This window comes from Prunus persica, chromosome G1, assembly GCF_000346465.2.
Source record: "Prunus persica cultivar Lovell chromosome G1, Prunus_persica_NCBIv2, whole genome shotgun sequence".
Taxonomy (NCBI): domain Eukaryota; kingdom Viridiplantae; phylum Streptophyta; class Magnoliopsida; order Rosales; family Rosaceae; genus Prunus; species Prunus persica.
The window spans coordinates 43,510,716-43,531,060 of NC_034009.1; the positions used below are offsets into that span (position 1 = coordinate 43,510,716).

The 20,345-nt window shown below is 35.9% G+C and overlaps 3 protein-coding genes across 5 annotated transcripts; 2 read left to right on the forward strand and 1 right to left on the reverse strand.

The window, feature by feature from the left end:
• On the forward strand, nt 154–5,450 carry LOC18789287 (kinesin-like protein KIN-4C). The gene is made up of 12 exons (XM_020560413.1): nt 154–585; nt 993–1,109; nt 1,195–1,311; nt 1,399–1,479; nt 2,316–2,387; nt 2,508–2,601; nt 2,697–2,728; nt 2,972–3,045; nt 3,700–3,762; nt 3,881–4,025; nt 4,243–4,689; nt 4,978–5,450. The coding sequence occupies exons 1-12, from the start codon at nt 481–483 to the stop codon at nt 5,110–5,112; spliced, it is 1,482 nt and encodes a 493-aa protein (XP_020416002.1). The 5' UTR covers nt 154–480; the 3' UTR covers nt 5,113–5,450.
• LOC18790206 (argininosuccinate lyase, chloroplastic) lies at nt 6,306–12,101 on the reverse strand. The gene is made up of 6 exons (XM_007222749.2): nt 11,472–12,101; nt 10,994–11,374; nt 9,538–9,686; nt 8,663–8,954; nt 7,265–7,429; nt 6,306–6,900 (listed from the first exon to the last, which is right to left on the reverse strand). The coding sequence occupies exons 1-6, from the start codon at nt 11,793–11,795 to the stop codon at nt 6,643–6,645; spliced, it is 1,569 nt and encodes a 522-aa protein (XP_007222811.1). The 5' UTR covers nt 11,796–12,101; the 3' UTR covers nt 6,306–6,642.
• LOC18792660 lies at nt 15,885–20,013 on the forward strand. 3 transcript variants are annotated; one of them, XM_007223729.2, is made up of 3 exons: nt 15,885–16,000; nt 16,999–17,562; nt 19,372–20,013. In XM_007223729.2, the coding sequence occupies exons 2-3, from the start codon at nt 17,097–17,099 to the stop codon at nt 19,419–19,421; spliced, it is 516 nt and encodes a 171-aa protein (XP_007223791.2). In that variant the 5' UTR covers nt 15,885–16,000; nt 16,999–17,096; the 3' UTR covers nt 19,422–20,013. The 3 variants fall into 3 exon arrangements, with proteins under 3 accessions (XP_007223791.2, XP_020410704.1, XP_020410703.1); XM_020555115.1 differs by lacking the exon at nt 15,885–16,000 and adding an exon at nt 16,036–16,193; XM_020555114.1 differs by lacking the exon at nt 15,885–16,000 and adding an exon at nt 16,681–16,887.

Genomic DNA, 20,345 nt, shown 5'->3' on the forward strand with positions numbered 1-20,345 from the left:
TGTTTTTTACAGTGTCCTTTTCAGTAATTTTTAAAAAATATAAATTGTAATTATTTTCTTAAAAAAATCAATGGCTGAAAATAGCACCACTCGATCAAAATAGAAAAATTTCCCCTTTTTTTCTTTCTCTTTTTTGAATTCAAATTTTGAGTCTTGAAAAAAGAAAAAAAAACAAAGGAGAATGCAAAATTAATGATAGGTTTTGGTCAACGTTCATTTAATTTGACGTGGCAAAATTGAACCAGAGTTTCCCTCCTTTTATTTTGATTATGATTATTTTTATTACAAGTTTATGCCGTCGGGCGTAAAAGGAATCCAAAGTGAAAGAGGTCCTCCTCCTCCTCTTCTTCACCACATCAACACTTCACAGTCTTCACTACAGAGCCTCCGGATCCGATCCATACCCTCCCGAGCTCGCCGATTAGGGTTTCAGATTCGTCGATTTTCCAACAAATTGATCCGATAGCAGAAGGCCGGAAGATGAAGAAAGGCAACCGTCACTCGAAGCAAATCATTGATGCATCCAACTCCGATGATTCCGAGAAGAAAATTCACCAACTGGAAATCGAAAACAAAGCTTATCAGGTTGCTCTTTTGTTCTTTCTGATTTCATTTTTCTTTGAAGTTTGGAAGCCTGTTTGGATGCTGAGAAAATTTTGAAATTAAAAAAATAAATAAAAGAAACTGGAAGCGCGGGTTTCAGCTTGAATGAGATTGAATTGATGTGAGTTTGTTTGGAGTTAATTTTGTTGATTTGAAGTATGTTTGACTGGTGAGAAATGCAGTAAAACAGTGAAATTGGGGAAAGTTCACTCGAGTCTGTTTGGTTGATTAGGAAATGTTGCGAAAGAGAAGATATGCAATTGAATTAATCTGATTATGTCAGTTAAAAGTAATGTGAAATTAAATTTTAAATTTTCAAAATTTTAAAATTAATTTTGAGTTTCTTACTTGTGAAAATCTCTTAAATTTCTTCTGATGACAATTAACAGAAGGAGGTTGAGGAGCTGAGATACAAGCTTGCAAATGTTTCATCCACTTCTGGTGACAATAGTGCTCAAAAGCTCAGAGAAGATTACATTCAAAAGTTGACATTCCTTGAAGATCAGGTGGATTTTTTGTTAGAAGTTGTGACGAGGTGTTTAATAATAGTATTGCATTGCATGTTCTATATCTATAAATCCATTTGTGCAGGTTACAGTGTTGACGAGGAAGCTAGATGCTCAATCGCAACTCTCAACCCAAAGAAGACGAGGGGACGAGTCAACAAAACAGTTTCATTTCGAGATTCAGAGATTGAAGGCTCAGAAGGTGACATTTTTAGTTAATGAGGCATGCCTGTATGAAATATTGTGAACTTTCGTGCTTCAGTGGTTAACAAAATTTTGTGCTGTTTAGGTTCAACTGCAATGTAAGATGAAGCTAGAGTCTGTGCAGTTCAGATTGCATAAGGCTTCGTTGGAAAAAGAAGTTCTTCAGGTATATGATTTTCAGATCTTGGTATTACATTGATGCTTCTATATTGGTATCTCTTCCTTCTCAAGTTCTCTGAGATATCATGTTTGGCCGTGGTTGGTTGAGGGTTCAGTGTCTTTTCAAGTATTTTTGTATGTAATTGCCCTTTCATGCTCAATTTTTTTATCAACCATCTAAGAATGTAGTATTATCAAAGTTTTGCATATCTTACGAAAAAGAAAATTTTCTTATAAGTGGTCTTTTAAAAATCTTGATCCAGCAGCGTTGCTCTGATTAAGTAGATAAAGGGCATGGCATGTGAAGCTATCTTCATCATGTCTATATTGACATGTAAAGCTGTGAATAAGCTTTACAATTAGAAATTCTGTAGGTCTTTTATTTTATTCCTGATGAGGTTGCAAATTAAATATTACTTAGCTTAAAAAAGAAAAGTATTTGGTATGATTATTAAGTTGTGCACTGGGTAGTTTCTGGTATTGGAAATGCATATGAAACTTAAGGCAGTTTGTTTGAGGCATGCCTATTTTTGTTGTCATGTGTACTCAAATATTTGTTTGCATTTGATATTGCTGCAAACCAGCAACTGGAGATGCATTTTGCATTTCCTCTTCTATTGAATAGCACATTCTGGGAACGTCTGAAGCTTGAATATTGGGTAGAATGGGTTGAGATGCATATCTGAGATTAAGATTGTTGGCATTGTATCTTTTTGTATATGGATTTAAGCTACTAACATGCTCTGCTTAGTATATCTGGAAAAGTTTTTCGGTTAGATTATCCCGAATTTATACTATGTCAAGGTGTATGAATTTTTTCTGGGTATCTTTATGCATCGACAGCTCAAAAAAGATAGTAGGAAAAATGAACATGAGATGCAGAACCTATTGGACTCCAATCAAAGACTGAAGAAGGTAATTTATATTTTCTTTAAGACTGAGATACCATAGATGTACTACTTGATGGAACGCTTTCTATCTGACAGTTTCAACTTGTGTTAAAATAATTCTCTGAGTTTCATTCTTCTGCCTCAGGTTTTGCATCGAAAAAATATGGAAGCTTTCATGGCCACTAAACGGCTTAGGCAGCTGTTAGAATCTCGCAAGGCTTTGTTGCACAAAAAAGATGGTCAGAAACCTACCGCTTGAGTTAGCTTACATTTCTGTTGCTGCAATTGTATAATAGTTAACTTTTCCCCCTCATTTTGGTTTAAACTCATGTAGGTGCTAGAAATGGGAAGATTGCAGCACTTGAGGTATTTCATAACCAAACAAGGAGTAGTAGAATGTGTGTGTGTATATTTGGTGCATATGCTTATATATGCACATATGTATCATCTATAATTTGGTTGTGCTACTAGTGGAATTGGAAATGACAGCCTTTATTTCTTCTTCAAAGAGGTTTTACATGCAATTAAAAACGTATCTGCTAATTCTTGGGACGTCATTCCAACGCAATCATATCATTACTCTTGACTCATTTTAAATATCTGGTGCAGGGTATTGAGCATGAGCTTGATGACACAACACAGTTACACGAACTATGTTCTCAATATGAGCGTCAAATAGAAGAGTGAGTCCCATTATTATTTTCTTTCCAGGTTTCTGTGATTAATTGAATAATAGCTCTTTCATCTGTTCAGCACTGCTGCTGGAAACTATGTAGCTATGTATTCATATAGTCTCTTCCTCACTTATGCTTTCAACTTAAAACTGTATGGTTTTAGAGAGTTTATGTGCAATAGATTTAACACTATTTCTAGAACTATACAATCAATACAAAGGGACTGATACCTGTAGAGGAGAAGTTAATATAGGGGCTAATAACTTAGATGAAAATAAATTAATCTGGAGTTCGTATAAGCAAACAAACTTTCTCAAATCAGAGTTAAGAACAACTTGCATGAGACGTTGCAGAGACACTAAGGTTTGTATGTCTTGTTTTTGTAGTTCAGTAACACATCACTCAAATGAAGTTTTTGAAAATTAAAATTTTCGTTTCTTTATTAAAAGTTATCTTCAAAGCTAAAGTATACTACTGTTTCAAGATATGCATGACTGACGTATCTAGTAATTTATTTGTTGTGCTTTGTTTTAATTGTTTTTTTGGAATTTATTTAAATTGTTCTGCTCAAGAGTTCTCGTTGGGCAAACGTTCCCAACCACGTTTTTTCATAGAAGATGGAACTGAATTAAGAAAGGCATATTTCTCATTTTGGATGTTTAGGATGGCTGAGGAAGCTGCAAACCTTAAGGATGAAGCAGAAGCACGACAGCAAGAAATGTCGAGGTGAGAAGTTTTGCTTCTGAATTTTGTTCCTGCAAAGTTTTTGTAAAGCTTTTCCTTAGTGGTAGTAAGTGACCATTTTATGCTTAAGCCTTGCCCTTTTTTCCCCTGCCATGTTAAGGTGCCCATGCCAGGAGAAAGAGGTTGACTGCTTGGAGAAGGATTTAGGTATTAAAGACCTGAAGGAACAATTTGTTAGCCTAAGTAGTTTGGTTGGACAACTAAGATTGAACAAGGCTGAGATTGATCATGGGAATAAGTCACAGGTTAGTGCACTTAGATTAGATGTGGATCAATGCTTTTCGATCTTTTGAATTTAATTTCTTATTTTTTTCTTTTTCTGGACCTAAAGCATGTAGTGGTTTGAGGGAATGAATTAATTGCAGTGTTCATAATGAAATACAAAATAAAATCCTCGATTATAAACTGAAAAACATGATTTCTTTTATTCTATAACCTTAAGTTACGATGTTTGATGATCAGGGTATTATGAGTCAGCATTCTGTTTCTGTTGGGAGCAATAGTTGCAAGTTAGGGGTGGACTGCACATCCGTATCAGAAAATTCTAATGCCATAAAAGTCAAAACTGCATCAACAGTGTGTTGCTCATGCAGTAAGTATTCTCTGTGCAAGACAATGAAATGCAGATGTCGATCCACCGGTGGTAGCTGTGGGGCATCATGTGGCTGTGCAGCCTCTAAGTGCAGTAATAGAGAAGCGGCAGCCCCAATCAAGTCGGATGACTCGCCACAATCAGAGACGCCTGATGGCGGTTTGAATGGTTCGAATGTCGTTGAAACAGAGAAGAGTAGCATAGTGGCTTCCCAAGGTGCAATGCTGCTTCAGAGTGCACTAGTTGAGAAGCCTGCTGAATCAAATGACAATCTTGGGCCACGAAAGAAACCATTATCTGATATTGGGAACATACTGGTATGCTTTGTTATCCTTTTCGAGCTCCAATTTATTTCCTCAAAGAACTAAATGTTTTCCAGCGAGTACTTTGTTCTCTGCTCCCTAATAGTTTTCTTAACCTTTGTATGGGACTGTCTGAGTTTGTATTTGACAAACTTTCAGAAATGTGTTTTTAAGGTACCTCTGATTACACTCCTAATTGCCATTGGCATTCAAAATATACTCTCTGCTTGTTGGCGTCTATCCCTTTGAGCATTTCATTACATTTCTCCTTGGTCCCTAATTGAAAATTTTTAAATCCTGCAGGTGAATGCAAACGGTACAAAACCTGGCCAAAGAAAAAAGGGGAGAAAACCGGCAATCCGGCTTGTTACTGTAGACCCAACTTCCTCACTGCCAGTAAATAATGAAGGCCTAAATGAAGCCGAGGATGGAATGTAGGATATATCCATGAAGTTACCAAGGGCCAACACATAATGATTAAATATAAAAAGGTTGACATAGAAAAAGAAAAAAAAAAGAGAGGTCAGTAGCACTATGAATTTTTGGTTAGTTGATTGATGATCCTGCTCGGCTAGTGTAAGGCATTGATTGAGGTGAAAGAGAAGAATCGTTGTCTTTCATTTGATAAACTTTTTGGCTCTATAACTAGGCTTCTATGTATGGATGAATGCATAGATTGATATAGTTGATAAATGTCAGATACTATTACTTTTAAAAACAAGGCTTATTTGTGCAAAGACCCACTAATGTAGTGGTTTGGAGTATTTACTCACTCAGGCAAGGTCTTGGATTCGAGTCCTAGCATCCGTGTAGTGTGTGAATTTAGTATGCTATCGTCCATCTCAATAGGAAAGGTCTTAATAAAAAAAGGCTTATTTGTTGAAATGCCCTACGTAGTCTCCAAATAGTCTGAATTTGCCCCCTTGAAGTTTCAAATGACTCAATTTCCCTCTGAACTTCCATTTCGTGACTAAGGTTGCCATATTCTGTGAGGGAGTAGAATTCTATAATGATTAAAGCCAACTTGCCCTCCACCCTCTATCTTCTCTGCCCTCCCCTCCTCTCTTCGACGTCATCAAACCCTAACCAACAATTCATCCTCTGCCTCTCCCAATTCTCTCTCTTTCTTTGGCAGCCACTGAGGATTGAGGGAGATCTGGACTACCACAGATGCGAAATCTGAAGTCAGTTTAGTGATTTTGTTTATGGGTTTTGAGCCTTTTGACAATTGGTGGGTTGACGAGAGAGAGAGAGAGAGAGAGGGGGGTGTGGGTGGAGGGGAGAGGGTTGTTTTGGTTGAGTGTGGGTTGGTTGGGCGGTGGGGCTAGTTGAGATGAGGGAGAATGTGGTGGGGGCTAACGACTAGGGAGAAAGAAAAAAAAAAAAAAAAAAAAAGGAGTTGTCTTTATTTTGGATGCATTTTTTAATTTTTAATAGTTAAATTTATTAAAATACCCATGCCACTTCAGCTGATCGAACAATTTTTTTCTAAAAACTAATGTAATTCAACAACCTTAGTCACGTAATGTTAGTTCAGGGAGGATTGAGTCATTTGAAATGTCAGAAGACAAGCAAACTGAGACTATTTGAAAACCACAGGTATTTAAACAAATAAGCCAATACACATTTCAAGGCCTCAACAATTGGATCTCACACATTTGCAAATCTGATATTTAGGATGTTAAGCAAGTCCTGACAAATTTGTTATCATAAAGGCAAATGGAAAAAATTTCCAAAACACGGGACCAAAGAATTCTAGTAATTTATTTCTCCACCAAAAAGGCGGAAAAATTGAATTCATCGTAACAGAAGCACTTCCTCCTACAACAGCAATCTGATCCTTGGTGGGATCTTAACATACTACAAAAAATAGTATACACATCTCGACAGATTTCGTACTTGCTGAATCCGCCTACTCCCAAGACCACGTGATGGTTTCCAAATTTTTTTCAGCTAGCACCATTTTTGTCAAACCTCTTTAGTGATTTCAAATTTTGTAACCCAGTCGCCAAGTTGACTGGCAACGCAGGCTGACCCTGTGGAACCGTAGGAGGAGAATTTCTTAACTGAATTCTCTACTCCAAGAAACTCGTACACATCCTTGTCAAACACTGGATGAATACTTCTGAGCTCATCGAGACTCAAGTCCTGAAGTTGGCAACTTTTTGAGACGCACACGGCCACTGCCCTTCCAACTATGTCATGAGAAGTTCTGAAAGGTATTGCCTGTACAAAACAAGAACAGAAACTTCAGTAGCAATTATGGACAAATTTGGACTTACCATTGTTAAGATCAGTCGATGGGTAATATATTTTTGGTAAAAACTACAGACCAATGTACACACTATGTTATTTTGGATGGAAGTCTACTGAAATTTGATCAGGACCAACAAATGTTATGAACTACATGTGATGCCAAAACTGCTAAATAAAATGGGTCGTTGAGATCAATGATCTAAAGAATTTCAATAGTTCCAAAGCAAAGCTGCCAGTTATAGAACAGCATTTTTAATCATGAATGGCGATTCAAATTAAAGAAGTTTTAAGCTCGTCTAATTGGTAAAAAAAGAAGGTTGACCATAGAACTTGCCTTCTTCACGAGATAATCAGCAAGTGTTGTGGCATCAAGATGACCAGCAGGTAAACTCTTTTGTATTCTCTCCCTATTAAAAGTAACGTTCTGCGCAAACTCTGCAGACACTTCAAGCATCCCCAATATTGTCTTCACGCTGTCAAAGACAGGTTCTTTATCTTCCTGTCTCAAGGGGCAAAGAAAGAACCTTCTATAGTCATACTCAAAATATTGCAGGATTAGTTAAAATACAAAATGAATTTTTATACAATATACATGCTAGCAGAACAGGTTATTGTATGCAGCATTGTGTTTGTATTTCAGCAAAGTAACGTGCATGCAATGTGTGGCCAAGACCTAAATTTCAGGTTCAACAACTTAAAGGGTGAAACAAACCCGACTAAACCCGTCTTTCCTTGCTGACATGAAAGAACCAAGGTCTAAAATATCGATGATATCGGAAATATCGGTAGTCCAAAAATATGGAAATTTAGATGGAAATATCGGGATATTATCGATATCGATAAAAATTGAATAAAAACCACGGAAATTGTAAGAAAAACTTGGAAATTTTTATTGAAACTTTGGAGAATGTTTATTTAGTCAATTATCTATGAGTTTATCACAAAAAATTAGAAGGAAATGCATTGCATGATGGATTTAACTAATTTAAGTTGATTATACAGCAAGCGGGCAAACACTATGAGTGTAAAAAATATGTAATAATTAATGAAAAAAGATTAAATACACCGTGATCATTTATATATAATGATTTACTATAATATTTTACACTTTATACATTGCATGGTAAGATACATGAGTGACTTAGTACCACATAGAGTTCCTACGAGGTTCAAATTTTTCACTATCTTCATCATCTCTATGTGTAGAGTAAGTGTATTCTGAAGAGTAGTCATCAAATGATAAATCCCCAAAATAGTTTTGCATGTAATTGTTAACATACCACCCATATAAATATAAATATTTTAGCATATTATCACAAAAACATAAGTGATATGGTGTTTAAGGTGTTGGAGGAGTAAAATGGGAGGGGTTCATATCCCCTTTGTGCTTTTTTCTCCCCTTTTTCCCTTTTTTTTTTAAAAAAAAAACTTTTTTTTTTCCTTCACATCGATATTTTCGATATTTTAGCGATATTACACCGATATTTTGACAAAATATTGCTGAAATGTGAGCGAAATTATCGGCATCGATATTTTCCGATATTATCGTCGATATTGTCGATATTTATACGATATGTACATGGATATGTTTCGAAATATCCGTGATTCGAAAAAACCGAAATATCCTCGATATTATCGATATTTCATACTATGGAAAGAACTGATGTCCTTTGAAACCACTAAAGAGGCACACTAGGTTTCCCTTTTTGAAGTAAAAAAGAAAAGATTATACCTGCAAATCACGATTATAAGCAAGGGGAAGTCCTTTGCACAATGTGAGAAGGGTAACCAGGTCTCCTACTACTCTAGCCGACTTTCCACGAACAAGTTCCATTGGATCTGGATTTTTCTTCTGAGGCATGATACTACTTCCTGTTGAAACCTTGTCACTTGGTGTGAGAAATCCAAACTCCTCTGAAGCCCACAATACCCATTCTTCACCAAGCCGGGAGAGATGAATGGCCATAATGGCATTTGCAGAAAGAAACTCCATGACAAAATCTCGGTCTGAAACGGCATCAATACTATATGAAGAAAATAAATTAATCAATTATTTAATGAACGCATAAAGAAGCATGGAATACACAACCCAACAGATTGGACCACAAAGCACAATCACTATACTCATCAAACTGAGATCATTGGGTATACTTAATGCACTTGTATTACTGCACACTAAAGCATGATGAATATAAGATATACTGAACAATTGTGTTTGCCAATAGTGGATAAACATGACTGATCTTTGCTGCCGTTAATGAAAGAATACGGCAAGCATCAGTAATTCTTAAAATTAAAGGAAAAGATAGCATATCAGCATATCAGCATATCAGCTGCTTTGACAGAGTTCCATGCAATTTGTTGACTAGAATGGTAAGTGAACCATAGAACTATATGTTGCAAAGTCTCACATGCATTGGAAGGGAAGAAAGAAAAGATGGCATAAGGAATACCATAAAGTAATTGACTAATTTGTTAACTAATTGGCCAGTTTACAACATCTTTTGCAGATTACCAATGAAATGACGGATCATGAAGCTCCATACTACAGCACACAAGCACATGTCAACTCCGATCCCAACCAAAGCATTATACCAAGGGGCGTACCTGTTCTTCATAGGAGCAGTAAAGTCTAAAGCAGCAGAAGTCATAAACCGATCAATTGGAAGTCCAGTGCCAGCCAATGCACAAGCACCTAAAGGGCAGAAATTCAGCCTCACTCTGCAATCTAGTAAACGACCAGCATCCCGTTCAAGCTACAAAACATAAAAATGCCACAATTTATCTCTTCTAAAGGCCAAGCATATAATAAGGCCAACACAACTACTTCATAAGCACCAACATGCCAATTTTTACATGTAAATATAACCTAATCCACAAATTCATATACAGAACAACTATCAAGCTACTAAAAACACAAGGCCCAAAAATTATATATGTATATGTTAATAGATTAAGCAAACACACTTAGTTGCAATATAATTTTTCCCTAAAAAAATATTAAAGCCTTTTAATATACAAACGAATTTATAGCAGTTTTTGTTTTTTAAAATCTGGGTTAAGAAATAGTAAAAACAACACATAATTATTGGAAGAGTTTATTTTGGGTACTTGAATCCAAAAAGTTGCTCTTTAAGCCCATAATTTTCTCTTTGAAGTTTGAAATCTAAAGTTGCCCCCACTAATGTAACTGAAAAACAAGATTTTTATTTTATTTTAAAATAGTTTCAAAAAATATCAGGCCCCAAAAGTCCAGCAAAATATTAAGAAAATGACAAAATAATAGGGCCCGTCTGGTAACGTTTTCGGAGAATGATTTCAGAGAATATTTTCAGAAAATGAAAACGAGAAAACGAATTTGCATTTTCAGGATTCGAGAATGCGTATGGTAAGTTAATTTGAAACAATTTTAGAAAACAAAAACAGTGAAAATGTGTCTGGTAATACAATTTGAGAATACGATAAATAAAGAATGTTGCATCATGTAATCAATATGTGAACTATTTTTCTAAGGCATTTTTATTAATGTCTCATATAGAAAAAATATATATATATATATATATATATAATTTTTAAAAATAGAATAAAATTCTAATGTAAAAGAAATAAAATTAAAATTAAAAAATCTTATGTATTCTTATAATCTTTATTTTAAAATAAATATAAAATTAAATCATATGTAATGGTTTAACTACATAGACTAAAGTGCAACGAAAAAGGATGGGAGTCGATTGGGTTCGAGTGGCTGGTGGCTGGTCTGTAGTGGTGGTTATGGTCGAGTGACTGGGTTTTCATAATTATAACTAAAACTTTGAATCTGTTTTTAGAAAACGTTTACTGCGTTTTCATTTCGTCACCACCGAAAGCAAATTACAAGCATTTTCTGAGAATGAAAATGGAAACGGCCTGCGAAAACGCCACCAAACGGGCCCTAATTTCCTAAAAAATGGTAATGTAGCTCCAATCGTCCTTCTCATTTTTAAGGGTTTAACGTTTTAGGGTTTATGGCCATCCCACTTCTGTAACAACATTTCAAACAATCATATATTTTCCACACACAAACCTGCTCAACAAACGCCAAGAGCAAATGCTGAAGCAGAACAGGTTGAGCCCTCTGCAAATGCGTGTACCCAGGAACAATCACACCCTCGTTCTCCATCGCCAATTTGACAAGCGAAACCTGAAGATGCTTAATCTTCGCGCCGATGGCATCGATCGCGTCTCGGCACCACAACCGAAAATCGGTCATGACCTGGTCGTTTCGGCTCCGAGCCGTGTGGAGCTTCTTCGCCGGTTCGCCGATCAAATCGGTCAGCGCCGCTTCGATGTTCATGTGCACATCTTCTCTGTCCGTCCTCCACTCAAACTCGCCGTTCTCGATTCGCCCCTCGATCTCGCTCAGCCCTTGGTGGATGCTATCCCGGTCGGAAATAGTAATCAATCCCTAAAACAGAACAAAGAACAAATATTGCCCGTAACCAAACAGACCCCCAAAACTCAATTCATGAAAAATAAACCCACACACAAAAAATTTCGTTTACCTGTTTGGCTAGCATGGAAGCGTGGGCCTTGCTGCCCAAAATGTCCTGCTTGTAGAGAGCTTTGTCGTAGGAGATGGACTCGGTGAAGCGCTCGACGGCGTCGGTGACGCTCTCTTCGAAGCGGCCGCCCCAGAGCTTGGCCTCCTTGGGCTTGGGCTCTGCGGATTGGGCTTGGGCGGCGCAGCGGACCTCGAGCCTGGACATGGCGATTCTGGGGGCGGGAAACGACGTCGTAGGGGAGGGTCGAGGGTGCTTTGGGATGAAGTGGTCGTCTGAGGGAGAGCAGAGTGAGAGTGAGGAGTTGAAGACGGCTAAGGATTCCATAGTTGGGCGGCTCACTCACTCACACACACGCAGAGAGAGCTTCGGGCGCAATTAGTTTTGTTTGTTTTCCTCGTTTTTTTTTTTTTTTTTTGCTTTTTTTTCCCTGGTTGCTCCTATGTGGGCCAATAATAAGAATAAATTAGGCGTATTTGATATTGGGCCAAGGCTCGGCCCAAAATGGTTTTGATGGCTTGTCTGTCAGCCCATGGCCACTGGCAATTGCCAAGTTGGCTTCTAAGTTGGGAGTCTGGTTTCCGGAGGTTCATAAGTTGAGACCGTTTTGACATAAGACGGCATTGTCAGATGAGAAGGAGAAAGGAGAAGGTCAAACATTGGCTGGAATAGAAAAAATGAAAACTCACACATAATTTTAAGCCGAAATCCGTATGTGACACAATTAAGTGTAGTTATTTAAGGTGCATAAAGCCCAATCAATTCTTATTTGATTTTCCAGAGACACAAATTTATTGGGTTTTGTTGCTAAGTGTCCCAGTTTTGGGTAATGGGCAGAAATCTCAAGGGTAAAAGTTACTAGCTAGCTACCCAGTTTAGGGTGACGCACAAAAGAAAGGTTTTTTTATTTTTTACAACACGAATTCTTGAATACAACCTAACCCTAAGCAGTCAAAGTTAAAAGTATAAGTCACACCCAAGGGGGTGGATCTATATTTTAGGAATACTTTGGACACGTCTCTGAAAAAGTAAAAACATCAGCTACAAAATTAACTTCTTAAAATTTCCGAGAAAAGAAATACTCTCAAACGACCATGCTAGGTTATGAATATCTTGACAATGGTGGGAATAGAACAAGTCAACAGAAAGTTAAAGTCAAACCACACACAAGCCTGCCCCATAATTCATATAAAAGAAGGTGTCAAAAGCAAAAATACAATATATACAAAGCGTCATATAGATATATGATATTTATTTGTATATCTCACGCACAATCCTATTAACTATAATATTCGTGTATACATGTTAAGGGGTTTCTAGTTTAAATAATTAAAGAGTATTTATCCTTGATGTTTTAAGTTCGATTTTCTTTTCTTTCAATATCACTTATATAAAAAATATATATATAATAACTATATACATTAAGGTCAAGTATGCAATGGACCAATTAGTGTAGTGGTTTGAAGCAATTGCTCCCTCAGGCAAGGTCTTAGGTCAAGTCCTAACATACGTGTAATGTGTATGAATTTAGTATATTATCGTCCCTTTCAATAAGAAAAATTATTAAAAAAAACAAGGTCGAATATGAAAATAGTTGATGTGTTCTTCAAAAGAATTCCAAACGGATGAATTTCAATCATTTCGCCATACGAATATGAATAATCGCTTATCAAAATAATCAAAGTCTACAACTACAACTGTCTATCCAAACTGGAAACAGATCAATATGTCACTATTGCGTGCAAATATTTTGTGAGCCCCTATCAATGATTTCTGTCAATTTTAGTTTCATCCCTCCTGTTTTTTATTTTCTTCTAAAAGAAATTATATTATTAATTGTATTTTGTGACATCTAGCATCTCATTAGGTAGGGTCATGATCACATGATGGAATTAAGATCGAACATGCATGTGGGGGCCATTTGTGTAATTCATGCACAATCTTCTGCCATGTGCATCGCTGCCGTTGGCTGCTTTAACCAGCACCAACCATCACTCTCATTGGATCGTTGAAAGCCCGTCAAATCCTAAGCTTATTCGATCAATTTGTCTCCTTCTGTTTTGGTGACACCTGTATCAGATTAGAGAAAAGGTTCCAGGGATTACAGGCTTGTGGCTAACTACAAATTGTCCCTATCTTTGTTCTTTGGAAGTGGACGACGGAAGCAAACTTGGCCTCAATAATTTTAGTATGCCCATGAGATTTGGTTGGCCATTAGAGCTCGTCATGTTTTATAATATTATCGGGGATTTATAAATCATTGCTTGCTTCTTCTTTTTTTCGTTATCAAATCAAATCAAATAAATAAATAGATAGTCTGTCGTGGAGTAAATTATTATTTAAGAGAAAATTCATTGTCAATTCTTTTTATAAAGTTTTAATTATGTCCTTGGACCTTGTTTCATTGTCAATTTTTTTTATACATAGGGAGGCACCACAGCGGAAAAGTGAGTCAAACTCTACTCATTCCTTTCAAGTGCATTCGGATTCGATTCACTTAGGAGACAATCTTCAGACAACCTAATTTAATACTCCCCCCTCCCCCTCCCCCTCCCCCTCCCTATCGAATGACCAAAATAAAATAAAATTATGTCCTTGTTTCTACTTGCATTAAATGAAGAAAAAAATCTAATATCTTGAGAGTACAACAATAATTAACAATGAATTTTAAATGACTAAAATAAAATAAAACATGTCCATGCATAGCATTTATAGGATTGCTAGTTTATATATAATGCAAGAAAGATAGCTAAGTACATGCATTAGTTCGAAAAAAATTTCTCATTCATAAGCCTCCCCTGTAAAAAAAATTATGTCCAATAAGATAGTAGCAAAAGAGAATTTTGCTTTGTGGTAGGAAGGAAATATTCACCTCCTATTTTTGTAGAGAGATTTGTCCACTAACGAATTGCCAAATGTGAGTTGCATTGTAAATAAGAAACATTAAGAGCGATTGGAAATATTGCCGACAAGACGTGGGCCTCAAAAAAGGGATGGCAAAACTTCATGGAAAACGCAAAGACTAAAACAAGAAAGAGTATTGTCATACTTGTCAAATTTGTACACCAGAGTTTGTTAGGGAATTTGAAGAAAGGATCTCGAACACATGAATAATTCTTCGGAATCACTTAAATTATAAGCGATAAAAAGATAAAAGAAGTTAGATGGTAAAAAAGAAAAAGAAATTATTGAAAATGTTTGTACTTTGTTTGGCCTTAAGCCTAAAGTTACAAAGGGGGAGGATATCCAAACAAGTGGATGTGGGTTACTTGAACCACATGTACACGCAAATGGAAATGGCCTTCCTAATTTAGGTCAAATCTCAAGTCTAGGCCACCAAAATTTACCAGCCGTCTCTCTATCTAACCACACCTTTAGCCTTTAGAATCCCATTCAAAACGTGAATAGGTAAATATCATATTCATTTCATTCCATATAGTTGGCCATATCTTAACTTGATGAGCTTTATTTGGATGAGTAATCTCTACTCATGTGACCAAGAACAACAAGTAGGACTTTTGTTGGGGGCTGCTACTTGTTAATGATGTGATGTCGTTCTCAACTCTCCAAAATATTCAAACCACTGCGTTTTTCCTATTTCTTGCAGGAATTTTTAAATAAATCATTGTGCTCTAATTTATTGCAATGTGTCATATTTTAACGTATTTGTGTTTGTGAGCTCAAATCCAATTCGTTAATTTAACGTATAACATAAAGAACCGACCTTATAATACAACATATGTATAGAACTCAAACGATTAGTGGGGATTCAAATAATTGTCATATAAATCGTCATTTTGTGTTATCAACCAACTCTACTAATCTTTCGATGACACCTGTTTTCATTTATTAAGGGGAGATTTGCTGCTTACTGCTCACAACGAAAACATCCGACCTATACTATAGTCAAGTTGTCTGCGTATCTTTCCTTAGAAACTACTTAGACAATACGAGAAATCTAAATAGATAATTATATGACATTATTGATGTGGTATTCACGTAAGAAAGTCACTTGTTTATATTAAGATGAGAGGATTCGAACATAGATCCTCAAATACAATTCTTAACCACTCAAACTACAAACATTTTGCCCTCTCATCATTTAATAGAACGTCTATTTTCTCCCATCACATGACTTACCACGTCAGATATAAGCATAAAGTTGCATGTAACCTGTAGTAGATATTTTTTTTGGTCGATTAGTTGGCTTAGTCAAAAAGAAAGTAACTGAATCTAGAATTTTTTTAAAATATTGTTGGAACTTGGAAACAGCTTCTAACTAGGCAAGTTTTTTATTTTCCATCATCACAAATCTGATCTGGAATTTCTTTCAATTTCATACGTATATGCTCCCGTTTGCACACGTGTAAGCTTATCCTTCCTTTATTTTATGAACTCGCTTGCACTACATAACAGCCCTTATCCGTAAAATTGGAACAATCTCTTTTCCCCTTTCTGACTGAATACAGATGAAAATCAGGGTTACTTTCTTGAGAAACCCTAAAAATTAAACCTTAACTTCAAGCTTCAAGGTATACCAAATTAAAGTGGCCGATTATACCTTTTCGCTTTCCGAAATTTTATAATTTCCTACTCAATACATAGATTTTTGTTTTCATTTTCGGAGGTGCTTTGAATCTCCATTTGATATTCCAAATTTGAATCACAAGAAAAGAATTTTGGCTTTCTCTGTTTTTACGGGCTACTTGGATTACAAGAATTAAGGTGAATTTTGGCGTGGAGAAGTTGTTTTTGGAAGCAAGAAAGATCGAAATGCTCCAACTTTTTGCTTCAATTTCAGTGCTTTATTGTTTCGGAGATAGAAAATTTAAAATTGGGTTTTGGTCTATTTTCATGGGTCTGGAAATGTGAATATTGTGATTTGTTATTATTATTGTGTTTATTTCTGCATTAGAACTTACAAATGGAGCTGCTTGTTTAATTTTATTGTGTTTATTTTTGGCTCTGTATTTTCCAAAATCCATTCAACTCTTTCATTGCGTTCACTGCTATAATTGGTAAAACCGTGTTTTCTTCTTTCGGAAAGTTGGGTTTTTGACTAGCAAGATTTTCTGGGTCACATTCGGTTTATTCTTTTTGAGCGTCTGTATTCATTGAATGTTGCAGTTGTTAGACTTTAGACCTTGACCTTTGTTTGGTTGCCCAGAAAACTGAATAGTATAAAAGGGAAACATTGAATTTCTTGGTAATTTGTACGAGAAATAGGACAGTTTTATTGACTCAGCCAAAAGAAATGCACTTTGCTGATGCCATTTCCTGTTTCAGTTTCCAAGCAAAAACTATAGTCATAGCAATATTTTTCTCTTCTTTTCATCTCATTTCTCAATAATCAAACTTGCTTGATTTCCATAAAGCCAAAGCTTTTTCTGCATATGTGTTATGAAAATTTCCCTTTTCTGTAAGCGTCAACAGCATCTATTTGTTTCATTGAGCTTGCATATGCTTTTTAATTGTATTATTAGGTTTGTACTATTTTCATCGGTTAATTCTCTTCTTATAAACTTCTCAGGAACAGGCAGAAATTACCCAACTTATTGTCTGTTTCCACTTCCACTGGTTGGGCCCGAGATACTTGGTGCAACTGGCAAAAGATCTTTGAATGAGAAAATGGCTGTGGCTTTTACCCAGCTTTCATGGTGGTTGTGGAGTGGAAAGCAGAAAGAGCCTAGAATCTCCAATTCATCTTCTTTAAGTTCTTCACCCGACCCCGGCATGTGGGAATCTGATGGTTTAAAGTTTCCTTCGGTTAAGGGGGCCAGTATGGCCTCATCATCATCAAGAAGGGTGAAACGCAAATGGCATAGTCGGGAAGAACGGAAAATTGATAGGGAATATGATCTTGTTCTAGTTCCATCTGAGGGAGGATGTTTTTCTGGTTCTGAGTCTGATGACTCGGATTGGTCAGTTGGATGGTTGGAGCCTCATGGACCTGGGTTTCGGAGTGATGATGATACAGACGATAGTTTTGCTGTGCTGGTTCCATGCTATGGGCATGTTATTCATGATATGGTGAAGGATCCAAAGAGCAATATCTTGAGCACTGTTGGGAACATCCCAGATGGTTATTCCGATGGTAAGAGCTTCTCTTATATGCCTATTTATATCTGTTTACAAAAAAAATTTCTGGCATTTCTTTTATATGTCTTGCTTGATGAAATACCATAGTTGATATGAAATGTTCAAACCAAACCTTCGTTTTAAATTTTTAATACCTTTAGATTATTAGCCACCTTTAGAAAAGGGGCTTTTACATCTGTTGCTTTGATTTCACAATCGCTCTGCAGCCAGTTCTGGCTACACTATGGGGGTCTCATATTCCACTCATTGAATGCGTTGCTAATGATTTATTCTTAGGGAAAACATTGACTACAGTTGGTTCAATTATTACCGCCATTGCTTCTGGTATATTGTAATATAAGTGAGGATGACAAGTTATAGTCAATTATTCGGTTAAGGATGCAGAATTTTGATGGCTAGAAGTATTCTTTTCAATCTATTTAATGATCTTCTAAAAATTGGGGACTTGCCTTTTCAAATACCGATTGAATATTCGAGTGGGAAAAGTTAAGATGCAACAGCCTCTTTCAAAGTGCTGATGTGTCCAGCCATGTGTTTATTCAGTTAGAGCAGCATAAATTTTGGTTTAAGGACAGAGTTGGACTTGATAGGGCATTGACTATTTTAAGATATTAAATTCCATTTTTAGGAGTGAAATGTGTTTTAATGTTGTTTTTGTGTTAAATACAAAATGAACTTTTTCTTCTCTCTCTCAATCTCCCTCTCTGTGGGTAGGAACATAAAAGAGCTCATCGAAGTTAGTTATTGAACAGTTCAAATTAACATGATTGTGAAGGAAGAACTGTCTAAATTTTGGAATATGGTATGTAATGGTAGAGTCCATCCTTAAGTGCTAGGCAATAGTTAGTTACAGTGTATACAATTGGATCTTAAGAGCTATATAGGATTGGTGAAAGTTAATGGCTGACATTTCGCTCAACTTGGTGAATCTTGACTTTCCCTATTCCTTTCATGTCACAGTGTCAGTGTCACTTTTTCTCGATATTCATGCATATTTCGTGTTCACTGAATTTTAGTAGTCATTATATTGATTGATGCTGCAGTTCATCTATAACTACGTCAGTTTTAAGTGAATCCTAAACGGCAATAAAAGGAAGTAAAAACTCAGGAAGTGACTTCAAAAGAAATGGATGCATTGTCCCAAATATGTCTTGAATTTTTTTATAAGAAACTGTCCACATTCCAGAATTTCTTATCCAGTTTGCAGTATGTGATTCGGAAACTCTTATATGTTTAGTATATTTTTTTGGTTGCTAAATTTATAAGTTTGGCGCCTTTTGTAGTGGTAATGAAGCTCTCAATCTTTCAATGGACGATTATTTGTATTGGAGTAGTTGGGGAAGGGATTTTCCATATAGTTGGTTGAGATATCCCAACGATAAAAGTTTCTATGTTCTGCTCTTATCATAAATTTGTTTGAATAGTCCTTGTTCCTTCCTTGCATTGGTATCTTGAGTTCTCAGATATTCAATAAATTGAATTGGGCATCATGAATTCATTGGCATTATTGTTGTTCCTATTTCTGGTGGTTACCAGGAAGTTAGGTGCTTCGTTAATTGTTCATTTCGCTTTCATTATTCCATTGGAATTGCATACTTGCTCTGTCTTATCATGTCTGTTGATTTCCTGTTGCTTTTGTTTTTGTGTGTTGTTAAGTCGTGGTATCTGTAGATCTGTAGATCGGGCTATTGCTTGTGGCAATTGTAATCCAGGTTTTGAGTTGTGGGAAAAGGCTAAATGTATTTCCCAAGTAAAATGGACAGTTTATGCTGACTTGTTCTCTGCATTTTGCTCTCTTGTGCAGAAAGCAAGAAATATATGGAAGAGTGGCTCTCTTCTCTCAGGAACAGCTGAAGGCAGATTGAAATGGATACTTATTAGTAGAAGAGGACTGGCTAATGTTGGTCCAAGCTAATATAACTTTGAGTAGTAGACATGGAGATTTATGAAGGATTACTATTGCTAGAAGGTGGCCTGCTTTCTTGCTGGATTTGCCTTGGCCAGCAAGTAGTTGGCTGCTTCAAAATTTAGGATGGTGCCGCGTGATATAAGTCAATAGCTAAAAGAAAGAAAGAAAAAAAAAAAAAAAAAAAAAAAAAAGAGAGGAAATTTTGGCTTGGGAAACTTTTAAGAAAATGAAGAAAAATGAAAAAAGGGAAGGAAAAGAAAATATAATAGGTGGGATGTGTAAATTTGCTTTACATGTGATTCATGGATGTAAATAATGCTGAACGTACGAGAGATAGGAAGCTTAATGCTTCTTCCTAATATCTGTTGTAAATAATCTATGAATATTCATAAAAGAAAAATTGTAAATATTATGTGAAGAGAAGAAACCAATGACTCTCTGAGAGCTTCATGTTGATGTTATTGTAAATAACGTGTTAATAATTCATATTGTTGTAAATACTTTTTGAATAATAATAAAAAATATGTAAATATAATATGAATCTCTCTCTCTCTCTCTCTGCAAATATTTTAGGATTGAAACAATTTTTATATGGGGCTTTTTTGGGCATATAGGCTTCAAGCAAACGCACTCAGAAACAAATACTTAAGATCACCTTAGAATTATGTGGATATTTTCCTTAGGTCCTCAGGATCGCATTAGGTCCTGTAGATGTATTCTGCACACTATATAGTTTACACAATTAGATATAAAAAAAATAAAAAATAAAAAAAGAACTTTGACACACTTGAAGGATCAAATTGACACCAAGAAGTGATCATAGTTAACATTATTCAAATAAAAACTACAAGGACTTGATTTAACCGAAG